We start from the raw sequence: 11,845 nt of genomic DNA, 5'->3' as shown, positions 1-11,845 counted from the left end.
CGTCACAGGGCGTTTCCGCCCGTGCGGAAGCCTGGGCAGCGCATCCCAGTGAGCGCGGATCCCGGGTCTTCCCCTGCCGAACCTGCCGTGAGCTGAGCTGTACGAGGCGAGTTCGGGGATCCCTGATCTTCCCTCAACTCCTAGCAGCGTCTCGCTTCGGATCAGCTGCAAAGTCGGCAGGGCCTGGTGTTCTTCTGTTTCTTTCTTGTCACTCTTGAGCTGGCCTCCAAGATCCCAGGATCGGCAGGAGGTGACAGCTGGGGATTGAGACGCAGCCGGGAGGCCGACGGGGTGGCTGGGTGCCGGCTAGAACCGAGTGGTGACAGCTGCGCTTCCTTCCCGCAGGGACCTGAGCCTTGGAGTTAGGATGGGAAACAGTGCCCTCCGCGCTCATGTGGAAACCGCGCAGAAAACTGGTGTCTTTCAACTTAAGGACCGTGGGCTGACCGAGGTGAGAACTGGGAGGGATCCAACCAAGGAGTGTAAAGGGAGAGGGACGGCGGGCGGTGAAGTTAATAGATAAGAGATTCTCTGCTCCGAGAACCCCTTTCTTCAGTTCCCCTCAGAGTTGCAGAAGCTGACAAGCAATCTCAGGACCATCGACTTGTCCAACAACAAGATTGAGAATCTACCGCCTATGATCATAGGGAAGTTCACTCTGCTGAAGAGCCTCTCCTTGAACAATAACAAATTAAGTATGGCTTTTGCTCCTGGGAATTTTGCTAGTAATTGGCTTTAAGAAGGGTGGGTTTTCTCTTGGAATAGAGTTTGGAGTATAATTATAATGTTATTAAACTGGAATTCAAGTAAATGTATCAGAATCTAACAACAACAAAAAAAGGTGGGGTTTTTTGTTTGTTTGTTTTTTGGGTTTTTCTTACAAGCTTCAGGGAACTACAGACGCTGGAGAATGGCAGAATCCTCCAGGCTTTCTGTCTCTTAGAATTACATCTATAAGCCTCCTCTGGTGGGTTAATGATTGATAGGAAGTTAATTTGGACTTGAAAGGGACTATCTTTGGAGTGTACTGTAAACAGTTAATTTTGCTGCTAATTTGGAAGGGCAGATGGTATGGGAAGGAGAGGGCCTTCCAATCCCACGAAACTGCTGTGGGATCGTGCAGTGGCTTCTTCACAAAAGGAGCCCATTATACACATAATGTTTTCCTGCATTTTGATGGCACCCTCACCTTTTGAAGACTATGTTGGTAAAGATGCAATACTTAAAAATGGGGCAACATGGGAAAAGCCTATGTATATTTAACATGAGGCGTAACAGACTACTTTTTTTTTAACTTCATCAAAGGTGTTTTTCAGCTGTATCAGATTCAGGTTTTTACATTTTTCTTTGCTAGCTGCTCTTCCCGATGAGTTATGCAATCTGAAGAAACTGGAGACACTAAGCCTAAACAACAATCAGTTGAGAGAGCTGCCATCTACTTTTGGGCAACTATCTGCCCTTAAGACCCTGAGCCTCTCTGGGAACCAGCTGAGAGCTCTGCCACCGCAGCTGTGTAGCCTACGGCACCTGGATGTAGTGGATCTCTCCAAGAACCAGATTCGGAGCATACTGGATACAGTCGGGGAGCTGCAGGTCATTGAACTCAACCTCAACCAGAACCAGGTCTAGAGCTTAACAATTTTTTTTCTACAGTGTGTTATGTTGATTTGTGGTCTCCTGAATAATCAATTGTTCTCTACACTATATTCATGGAGAGGGGTATCAGAGGTTAGAAGAGAGATATATTCTATGGACTGGACTAATTTCAAAGCCCAACATACCATGAAGTTAGTTGAGACACTGGATGTGTTTGTTGTGTAGGTGTTCTTTGGAGGGTGAGATAGATAATGGGAGGTAATATCCAAAATGAAACCTGTCTCAGGAACCTTGAGTTCTTCAGGTAGTCCTCAAATACCTCTGATTATCTAGCAACTATGTCAGGGAACTATCTAGGAACTATGTCAGGAAGATAGAGTGGAAAAGAGGCTTAAACTCGTAAGTTCTCAGAGTTGGACATCAGGGGTCATTCACTTGTCTTTTCTTTGGCATGTCAAGTGTATCGTGCTTTTGCTGAAAAACCATCAGTGATAGATTTCTGTAGATCGCTCATTTCTTTGTTGGATAGCTTTAATTGTAGTATTTGAAAGTTGTTTAACTTCAGAAGCTCTTTGGTTAACATGTAGGTGACTGGAGAAACAATATCTCATCTAGAAATAAAGCACAAATGATGAAATATTAATCACAGTGAGACCAGGTCGTCTTTAGTTTTCTAGTCTGTGCTTCTAAATCTGCATAGTCGATTACAATAGCCAGTAGCTACATGGCCATTAAAATTCATTTAAACTTGAAAAAAATTCATTTCTTCAGCTTCACTAGCCATATTTCAATAGCTCAGTAACCATATGTGGCTAATGGCTACCATATTGGACAGCATAGAGATGTAGGACATTCCAAAGATTGCAGTTAAGTTTTATTCATCAAAACTATTCTAGATTGTATTGACCTTACTTTAGGATGAAATTCAGTCTTTGAGGCTGAATTTCTTATCTTTTCCTTAAAGTAGTTATTTTATGTTCTTGAGCTTTTGGGGAAAACATTCTGAATATTTGGGGAAAAAATTGGCTAAGCAAGTTGAACACCTGCTCTACATTCCTATTCTCCATTAAATCAATGGTTCTCAGGTTTTAGTGTGCATTAGAATAACCTGGACAGCTGGTTAAGAGATCATGGGGCCCCCATACTCATTGTTTCTGATTTTGTAGGTCTGGGCTAGGGCCTGAGAACTTGAGTTTTAACTAGGTCCCAGTGAAGGTCTGAGATGATTACTAGGCTGAGTAAATATAACTAGGTGACTTGGCACATTTAAAGGGCTGAAGAGGTGAATAAGTCAAAGGTAACTGCTTCGTATTGCACTCAAGAGCTAAAAGAGTGGTGCTCTTGGGAATGGGCACGATGGTGAAGCATCCAAAGTATTGAAAATCAGAGACACTGGAGAGGAAATAGAGGTGAGCAGAAATGAATGCAGATACATAGTTTAACAGAAGGGATAGCTTGAATGAACAGGCTTTCCTAGGAGAAAGTTTAGAAAAATCAAATATTAAGTACTAGGGACTGCTGCTTGAAAAATGCCCATAGAAACAAGAAGGGAAGCCAAAAATCAGGAGTAATTCAAAAAATAGGAGGAAAAAAACAAACCACAACACTTAGTATGTATAAAAGGGAGTTTCAAGGAAAGGATTGACAGCACAGTCAAATGCAACAGGGAATGAGGTCAGTGAATCCTTGACTTTGGCAGAAAAGTGGTTGGCATTTACGTACACATAAAAGATTGGCAGTAAATTTACCAAAATGTTTACAGTGATGGGTTACGGGTAGCTGTTTTCTTTAAACTCGTGATTCTCGAATTTTCTATAATTAACAGTGCTTTTATTATCAGAGTTTTGTTTCCAAAAAGCCACTTGTGTGTTGTGTTAGTCACTCAGTCATGTCCAGCTCTTTGTGACCCCATGGACTGGGGCCCACCAGGCTTCTCTGTCTATGGGATTTTCCAGGCAAGAATACAGGAGTGGGTTGCCATTTCCTTCTCCAAAAAAAGCCACTGGTGACCTTCAAAAGTTTTTCCCCAAAAAAAACTGGAGGAGTAGTAACAGAAGCTTGGTAACACAAGAGGCTTCTGGAATGAGTGGGTAGTGAGAAAATGGGGGTGGTAAAAGAAAGAACTAGGACAAATAGTCAAGTAAAGATTTTTGTTTTAATTTAGTAAAAAATAATCACTATAGTGCTTGTACTTTTTCTTATTATCCTTTTTAAAAAACTGTTGTTCAATAGATATCTCAGATCTCAGTGAAGATATCTTCTTGTCCTCGTCTTAAAGTTCTTCGTCTGGAGGAGAACTGTCTTGAGCTCAGTATGCTTCCACAGAGCATCCTCAGTGATTCGCAGATCTGCCTGCTTGCTGTGGAAGGCAACCTTTTTGAAATTAAGAAACTTCGAGAACTGGAAGGCTATGATAAGGTATGTATTATTGTACTTCTGCATTTCTAGTTCCTGTTCCAGAGAAGAGAAAGGTGAAGTAACCCACATGAATGTTTACAGATACAGGATGTATGTACAGTATAATCCTGTTTATGTCAATAGGATTTGTTCCCAATATGGAGGTGGGTTCTGAGAATCAGCCAAATGGTATTGTGCCAAGATGATATTTTTCTTTTCTCTAAACAGCTTATTGTAAAGCATCTTTATCTTTTGATAGGTTTCCTACTAGGATATGAGGAGGAAAAAACTCCACAAAACCATGTGCTTTAAATCTCCATCTAGAATAAGTAGATTTTGTAGGAAATGAAGAACCATAAAAACCTAAAGGAAAAAGAATCATCAAGTCCTAAATAACCATTAAAAAAAAAATCCTAAATAACCAATAAGTTAATTACCTTCTCAGGCATAGTAACACCTAATTCTTTCATGATTTTTAGTACATGGAGAGGTTCACAGCCACCAAGAAGAAATTTGCATGATGTCCTCCAGGAGCATGGGAACTATAGAGTACACTGACTTGGAACCTGTTGCAATCTGGCTGACTGAAAGGCTCCTGTTGTTGTCAAGGGTGTCTGCTGTAAGAAGATGATACTCCAGGAGGTCACATTTCATGCAGTGATCGTTTTCCTTTCCAAGACTCATCTTAAATAAGCTAAAAGGAATCAAGAGACAGGAAGCGTCCTCCATTCTGAGTCATGGATAGGGCAAAGGACAATGTTGATTTTCAAAACCATCACTACTTTGGCTTTAAGAAACCCAGTAGCTAGTTGCTATGTATACAGGGAGGGGATGCTGCCTGGTACCAGAATAGCTCCACACAACAGCTTGAAATTTCATGTGTTTCAATGTGTGAGCTTTCATAAAATCAGTTGCCATTCCACCTCTGTGTTAACACTTCATGTTTTTATGAAATTCAGGTAATTTGTGAGAGGCCACTATGGTTAATCTGAGGATTTATGATTTTATTCCAGTCCCTCCAAGTATTTATTCTTAGAATTTAGGATGTATGTAAATATATGACTCTTTTGAATAACAGTGTACTTTGCCAGAGAAACAACACAACACTAAGAGGTGTTCTGCAAGGCTGCAGTAGCAATTTTTTTTTTTTAACTATTGCAGGTGCCTTATTGAGAAGAGCTAAAACTGTATATGCAAAATTTGTAAGATACAAGGGTTTTAATAATCAAGTTTTTCCTGAAGTTTTATTAGAAATAATGTCTTATTTCTGGTAATCTTTTTGTATTTATAACTATTAATAATCAAATTACCTATCAAAAAACTACTGCTACATTTTACAACTTATGTTTATCAACTTTATTCTCTGAATAAGAGAATATACTAAATAAAGATTTTTTTAATAACTATGGCTGGAAGAAAGGTTAATCCTTTAAAGGGAGAAGACAGGGGAACTTTAACCTGTAAATGGCCTTTTGAAAATAACTAATTAATGGGACTTTCCTGGGAGTCCAATGGTTAAAGACTCTGCTTCCACTGCAGGAAGCATGGGTTCGATACTGGTCAGGGAACTAGGAACCCACATGCCACACAGTGCAGCCAAAAAGTAAAAGCAAAAAAGTAAACTGATTAGGGGGGAATATTTCATCTTCTTGTTCAGGTTGCAAGAGTACTGAAATGCTTTCAGGTGACTGATAAATATTTTTGTGGTACTGGAACCATGCTTATTAAGAGAAACTAAAGGTATAAAAGTAAATAATTTCAGACTGCTACTGACATGAACATTTAGAAAGCTTCCACTGTTTTCGGAAGTTTTGTCCCAGCCAAGGGGCTGTTATTTCCATGTATTGGTAGTTCTCATTTTACAAACCTAGTTTAACCATTAAGTCAAGAGATCACAAGAATCTAGTGTTTATATGGGAAAGTCTCTGTGACCTTAAATCTGGTCTAGGGGTTCTCTTTTTCCCATGTCATTCTCTGTTTCTCAACTAGGGGAGGGATGGGGGTGCCAGTTTATCAACATTAATTTTTGTTTTTTATAAACTTTCATGCTTAATCTTACTGATCTACTTAACATTTCCCTAAATATTTTATCAGTACTTATCTAATAAATCAGAACTTATAAATTAAACAACTTAAATGTCTCCAGACATTTAATTATTAATGGGGTCCCCTTATGACTGCTTTCACAACCTGGACCCAGCCAGATAGTCTCTCTCCGCCCTCATTTGCCTGCCCAGTCTTACCAGGTTATTCTCATTAAACCCACAGTGCAGTGTCTCTCTCCTTTGTCTTTAGTTGTTTGCTCAGTCAGGAATGCCCTCTCTTATTAACATGTTCCTTCTCTATGTCTAAGCCCCCTCCTTAGAAGTCTAAGCTTGAATTAACTGCTCCATCTGTTATGGTAGCACTTCTCAGATTCTATACTCATCTGTCTCTTGCTAGATTGGGCTACTTCAGGGCAAGGACTAAATGTAGTATGCCTAAAGATATAGTACACAAGTATTTAGACTTAAATATAAGTTAATAAAGTAGGCTGACTTATGGTCTGGAGGCTGGGATTCTAGTGGCCACCAGTTCTAAGTCACTCAAGTTCTTTTAGAACTCAGTTAGAAGTTAGTGTAGTATACTGAGGAAGAACATGAGCCTGAGAGTCAGAAAGATTCTGCTTTGAATCCAAAGTCCATCATTTACATGCTTTATGAATTTGAGCAATTTACTCTTATTTGTAATATGGGAAATAACCTCCTACCTCTCAGGTGTGTTATAAGGTCTTGGTGAAAAGATACGTAAAAGCATTTAGCATAGTGTCTATTGACAGAGTAAGCACTTAATGAATGCTTTTTATTTCAAGTGTAAAACAGAAACAGAAAGCTTGGAGCAAACTACGTTAGAATGAAAAACAAATGAGTAGAGAATAAGGAACTTGATTATCAGTCTGAGAACTATAAATATGATTAGAAATGTAATTGAAATAACTTAGAATTTTACCGTCCCTGGTATTCTCCAGGCAAGAACACTGGAGTGGATTGCCATTTCCTTCTCCAATGCATGAAAGTGAAAAGTGAAAGTGAAGTTGCTCAGTTGTGTCCGACTCTGTGTGACCCCATGCTAAAGAACAGCATTTAATGAAACTAATTCTGAGTGCAATTGAGTATCAGATGTCTGGGAAGCAGAAGTTAAAATTATGGGGAGATTCATAATCCATACATGACATGAAAAGATCTAGAGTTGAAATGTGGTAACGAAGAATGAATTAAAAGTGTGAAGAAAGAAAAAAAACAGGCACAACTATAGGGGATAAAGATCACTGTCATTAGAAGACTAGAAACCTGAAGAGGGAGCTAACCATTAAACAAAAAATTAAGTTCACTGGAGGATACTGTTTAACTCCTTCATTATGGGTCAGTTTTATGCTCAAGGTCACAAAACTAGTAAAAACCAAAACTCGAGCCCAGATGGTCAGACTCCAGAGTTTGTGCTAACCATCTCAGTTACTGCCTTTCAAAAGTAATAGAAACAAGTTTCCAGACAATATTACAGGAGAAAACTTTAGGTCAACAGCTTCTATTCCTAGTGTATTATGAGCCTAATTTCTAGGTTCTCATTCCTTTCTTCTCAGTAGCAGAATCTTTGGAAAAGTATGTCATCTTGGATCCACGGATGGGCTTTCAAGACCCATTTATTCCTGATTCACATGTGTATGCTTGTGTGTCTATTTCTCTGGAGAGACAGGCTGTGTTATCTTTCATCAAATTTACAAAGAGGTCCTTGACCTAAAAAGAGCTCCACTCTAGATAGAACAGCAGCTATCAGCAGTCTAATGAAATAAGCTCTTATATTTGTTGGGCACTGCTCTAAGTGCTTTACATGCATTACACACTGAGTCTTCCCAGCAATGCTATGAGGTAGAAATCATTAATCCCTCCTTACACACAAGGAGACGGAGGCACAGAAATGGCTTTACAGTCACTCAGCCAGCAAGTGGCAGAGCTACAGCATAAATCCAGACAATCTGGAGCCTTAGCTTACACTTCTAACCAATTATATACTGTTGGAACAGCATATTGGTATCTTTAGAACAATTTCCTTTGGCCATAATAGCATTAAAAAAAATTTTTAATGCTTTTAGGAAGGGCATTTATGTAAAGAACAGCCTACAATGTTTTATACCTTACTTTACACATTTACTACCACTTGCCAAACTATTCCTTTCAGCATGTGGCATTTCTGAAGGCCTAATTAACATCTTGCTTTAAATATTTTCCTTTCAGCCTTTGAAAGTTTCCCATGTTAACTATCTCCTCCAAGAAGTAGGCTGTGGTATTCACCCACAAACACTTTCAGTCGCTTGTATATTTAAGATCAAATGAATAAAAGACTAGTAATGATTAAAATGAATCTCATGACAAATCACAGATGCGAAAGTCCTATATTTCCAGTAAGCATGGGAAGGGTGCTAAAGTCAGCTCTTTGTTGCAGTGCCATTTGATTTATGGACCTTTCCTTTATTCAGTTTGTGAAATTAAAGCTGACAAAATTACTGCTTCCCATCCCCCCAAAGCAGTCGCAGAAGCATATTACCTATTTGAAAAAACAATTCCATTAGTTACAAAATTTAACTGTAAGGATCAAACAGTAGTAGTTATTTGTCAAACCAATCGACATTAATAGTCTTGAAGTGTGCAGAAGCTAGTTTTTAAATAAAGGTGACAAACACCGGTAAGATTCTTATAACACTTATAAACAAATGTGATTCTGGAAGTTGAGTACAAAAGAATGATAGTGCAATCATCGATAAGTAAACCAAAGGCATAATCTTCCAAACCATTTAGTTAAACAATAAATTCTAGTTTAAAAAAAGTTTACAACTACATAAAACTCAAAGCAATCTAACTATTTTTCTACCTGAGATCAAAATAAGTTTTTTTTCCTATCTAAACATAATTTGTGGCATTGAGGTAAATCTGAATTCACGTGATACACTTTGTCAAACTTTTCAAAAAAATTTTAAGCCCTGCTGTAGAGAGAAATTCTCATGTTATACATTCATATTTACATATTTTTTCCTCAAAGACTAATGACAAATTTATGAGGTTAATAGGCCTGTAATGGGACTGTGATACTATTAATAATATGAAAATAAAGCTACTCATTTATACCATGTGTTCCTATATGTGCAATATGAAATGGATCATAGAATCTATGTACAAAGGTGAATCACCAAGAGTTCAGAAATTAAGCTTATTTTAAAAAAGCTCAGTCTGCTCTTTTTTGGAGCAGAGGTTGCAAAGTTGCGATGCATAACAAAAACATTGTGTACCCAGGCTCCGAAACCAAGCACTGGCCTAAACTGGCAATAACTGCAACTTAAAATAAAAATTAAACCCTACTAGATATTCACTGTGGTTACACCACTTTTGGCTTTAGGGTCTGTAGGTTTTACTGAGGTAACAACCTCTTATCTCTTGCCTCCCCTCCTGTGCTTGCCCCCACTGCCTCCAGCTTCCTTTCACGTGGCTGTCTTTGGCAATGCTTCCATATTTTGAAAGCAGAAGAACCTGCTAAAGTAAATGGAGAGGATGAAAAATAAAACTATAAAAAATGTATGAAAATCAACCTAATTGTATGGACTGAGAAAGAAAATGCTAGAAGGAAGACTAAGAATACCCTCAAGGGAAAACGAGAAAAATTAAAAAAAAAAATTGGGGGACTGTTACTCCTAGATCTTCTTCCACATCTCCTGATTAGAAGAGTGTGGAACCAAGATTTCAAACTCTGGAAAGGTGATGACTTTGAAGGAGGAGCTAGGAAAGTAAATAAATGATAAAGAAGTACAGCAGTAGCTTTAGCTGTCAATGAGTTTCTTTGCTCTGGCATTGGCATTGTCAATACGATCTTTGTTGGTGTCAGCCTGGAAAAAAAGAAAAAGATACCAGCATTACTTGACAAGGTTAAGATGTCCTAATAGGCATTAAATTTCATACACTGAGAGTAACTGACATACTGAGAAAATTCAGGAAGTAGTCAAAGTCACATTACAAAACTCATTTTGGGCAAGAAGTGACAGAATATCAAATGCATTTGAAAAAACGTGGGTGTATAAACATGACAAAGATATAACAGAAGAACGTGTTAATATTTCGTGAGTCCTGTAACATCTTTTTTCACAGTTTAACGTGTCTGGAGCTAGGATGCATCTTACAGTCAATTGCATTTAGATGCAATGAAAATATAAGAATGCTCTTCTCTGCTATAGGTCTGGATCCTGTGGTAGTCCCCTGAGCTGAACCATAGAAATCTCACCTGGAGTTACCCTAGATCTAAACCAGAGACTGAAATAATTTACCCCAAGATCTCTGGAACAGATGTCCTGCCATCCACATTAATCTGTAAATGAAAATGATGGGTAATATGTAGCCTACACCCACATAACAGCATGGAAAATATCTGATGAACCACTCTTTGCCCAAGTGAAATCCATCATAAATTATTCAATAGAGAAACCCCAATCTTTATACTGAGATTTTAATGAAGTAACAAGAACGGCTTTTAGTTGTGACACTACCAAACACTGAACATGGTTTAATTTCAGCATCTTTCAGATCATATGAAGTGAAAAATAGCAACCACACTTGTTTTGCTACTCACAGGTCTCTCTCTTGTTTTTATGTGTCCACCCTACAAGAACCATTCCGCAGAACTGATTGTTACCTACTGACTCATGAGATGAGGATTCAGGAGTTTACTTATTTGTTATTAGCTAACACAATAAAATTCCAAAAGCTAACCTGCTCATTCAGGGGAAAGACAGCAAACAAAAAACCCTGACAGCGCACAGGAAGGTTAGAAGAGATTTTGAGTTTCATGGGTGAAATTTTGTTATTATTTTTAAACCAGTTGATCCCAAGGTCTTGGTTTCAAAATGAACCAATAATAAAGTTATTTTAGCTGCTGTATATCAACAGAACTACTTAGCTCAGGCAAAATAAAAATTTTAACAGAAAATAAAATGAACCAAATAAGTAAGAGATAGGAGGACCTAACTGTTATTTTTCAACATGTTAGAAACTCATCAAAACTGTAAGGCCCGTGAGGACAGAATCTTATCCCTGTTGTTCTCCCTGAGAGTACACAGCACAGATGTCTATTACTGAACACTGTGCTGGATGTCATTCGGCACAAAGGCAGTGTACATTCTGCCATTTTCCTGTGGCAGTAAGAAGCTCTTACCTTTTCTGTGATCCGTTCTATTTGTCGGTTTTGAGCTTCAATCTCATTGCCCATGTCCAGAGCCATGTTTTTTAGGTTTCCTAGGATACTGCCCACTTGAGTCAGGTTGTCTTCCATTTCATCTTCCCTGGCATCATTTGTTATACTATTACAAAAAGACACTTAATTCAGTACTTTTGGGTGAATTATACACGGACTGAGTCTGGATTTAGTTTTTGTAAAAATAAGCAAATTGACATCAGCTGTTAGACCCAAACAGATGCAGGTTACCATTCTTGGGAAACATTCTACAGTGAAAATGGAAAGGCTGATTCAAGAGATAACAATGTCTTAAAGCCATTTAAGAGAAGATGAAGAAATGACTTTAGAATAGAGGTTTTTCATAGTGTAATTCCCAGCATAACCTGGGAACTTGTTAGACATGAAAATATGCCAATTCTTAGACTACTCCAGATCTCCTGAAGGGACTCCAGCAGTCTGTTTCACTAAACCTCCCAGGTGATTCTGATACACACTTAAGTCTAAAGAACCACTGCTCTAAAAATGGGGTTGAAAAATTCTGGCCCAAAGTCAAATGTGGCCCATTACCTGATTTTACCCTACAACAGAATTGAGTATTTAT

The 11,845-nt window shown here is 38.4% G+C and overlaps 2 protein-coding genes across 9 annotated transcripts in view; one reads left to right on the top strand and one right to left on the bottom strand.

Moving 5' to 3' along the window:
• Positions 1-4: 4 nt before the first annotated feature.
• Positions 5-5,399, top strand: LRRC57 (leucine rich repeat containing 57). Of its 3 annotated transcripts, none has more exons than XM_059890296.1 (6): positions 5-99; positions 346-451; positions 557-695; positions 1,355-1,623; positions 3,829-4,014; positions 4,473-5,396. In XM_059890296.1, the coding sequence occupies exons 2-6, from the start codon at positions 368-370 to the stop codon at positions 4,512-4,514; spliced, it is 720 nt and encodes a 239-aa protein (XP_059746279.1). In that variant the 5' UTR covers positions 5-99; positions 346-367; the 3' UTR covers positions 4,515-5,396. The 3 variants fall into 3 exon arrangements, with proteins under 3 accessions (XP_059746279.1, XP_005211617.1, NP_001026924.2); XM_005211560.5 differs by having other exon boundaries at positions 5-250; NM_001031754.3 differs by having other exon boundaries at positions 12-106; positions 4,473-5,399.
• A 3,004-nt stretch (positions 5,400-8,403) lies between these two features.
• The window catches only part of SNAP23 (synaptosome associated protein 23), a 40,694-nt gene continuing 37,252 nt past the window's right edge, over positions 8,404-11,845 (bottom strand). For 5 of the 6 annotated variants that reach the window (XM_059890427.1, XM_005211573.5, XM_059890428.1 and 2 more), the window contains 2 exons: positions 11,224-11,368; positions 8,404-9,904 (listed from right to left, as the gene is read on the bottom strand). In XM_059890427.1, coding sequence (XP_059746410.1) covers positions 9,839-9,904; positions 11,224-11,368 — 211 coding nt within the window. In that variant the 3' untranslated portion in view covers positions 8,404-9,838. 6 annotated transcript variants of the gene reach the window in all.

The sequence above is a fragment of the Bos taurus genome, chromosome 10, assembly GCF_002263795.3.
Source record: "Bos taurus isolate L1 Dominette 01449 registration number 42190680 breed Hereford chromosome 10, ARS-UCD2.0, whole genome shotgun sequence".
Classification (NCBI taxonomy): Eukaryota; Metazoa; Chordata; class Mammalia; order Artiodactyla; family Bovidae; genus Bos; species Bos taurus.
Note: the sequence above shows the minus strand (reverse complement) of the source record. Positions and strands in the feature narration are given on the sequence as shown.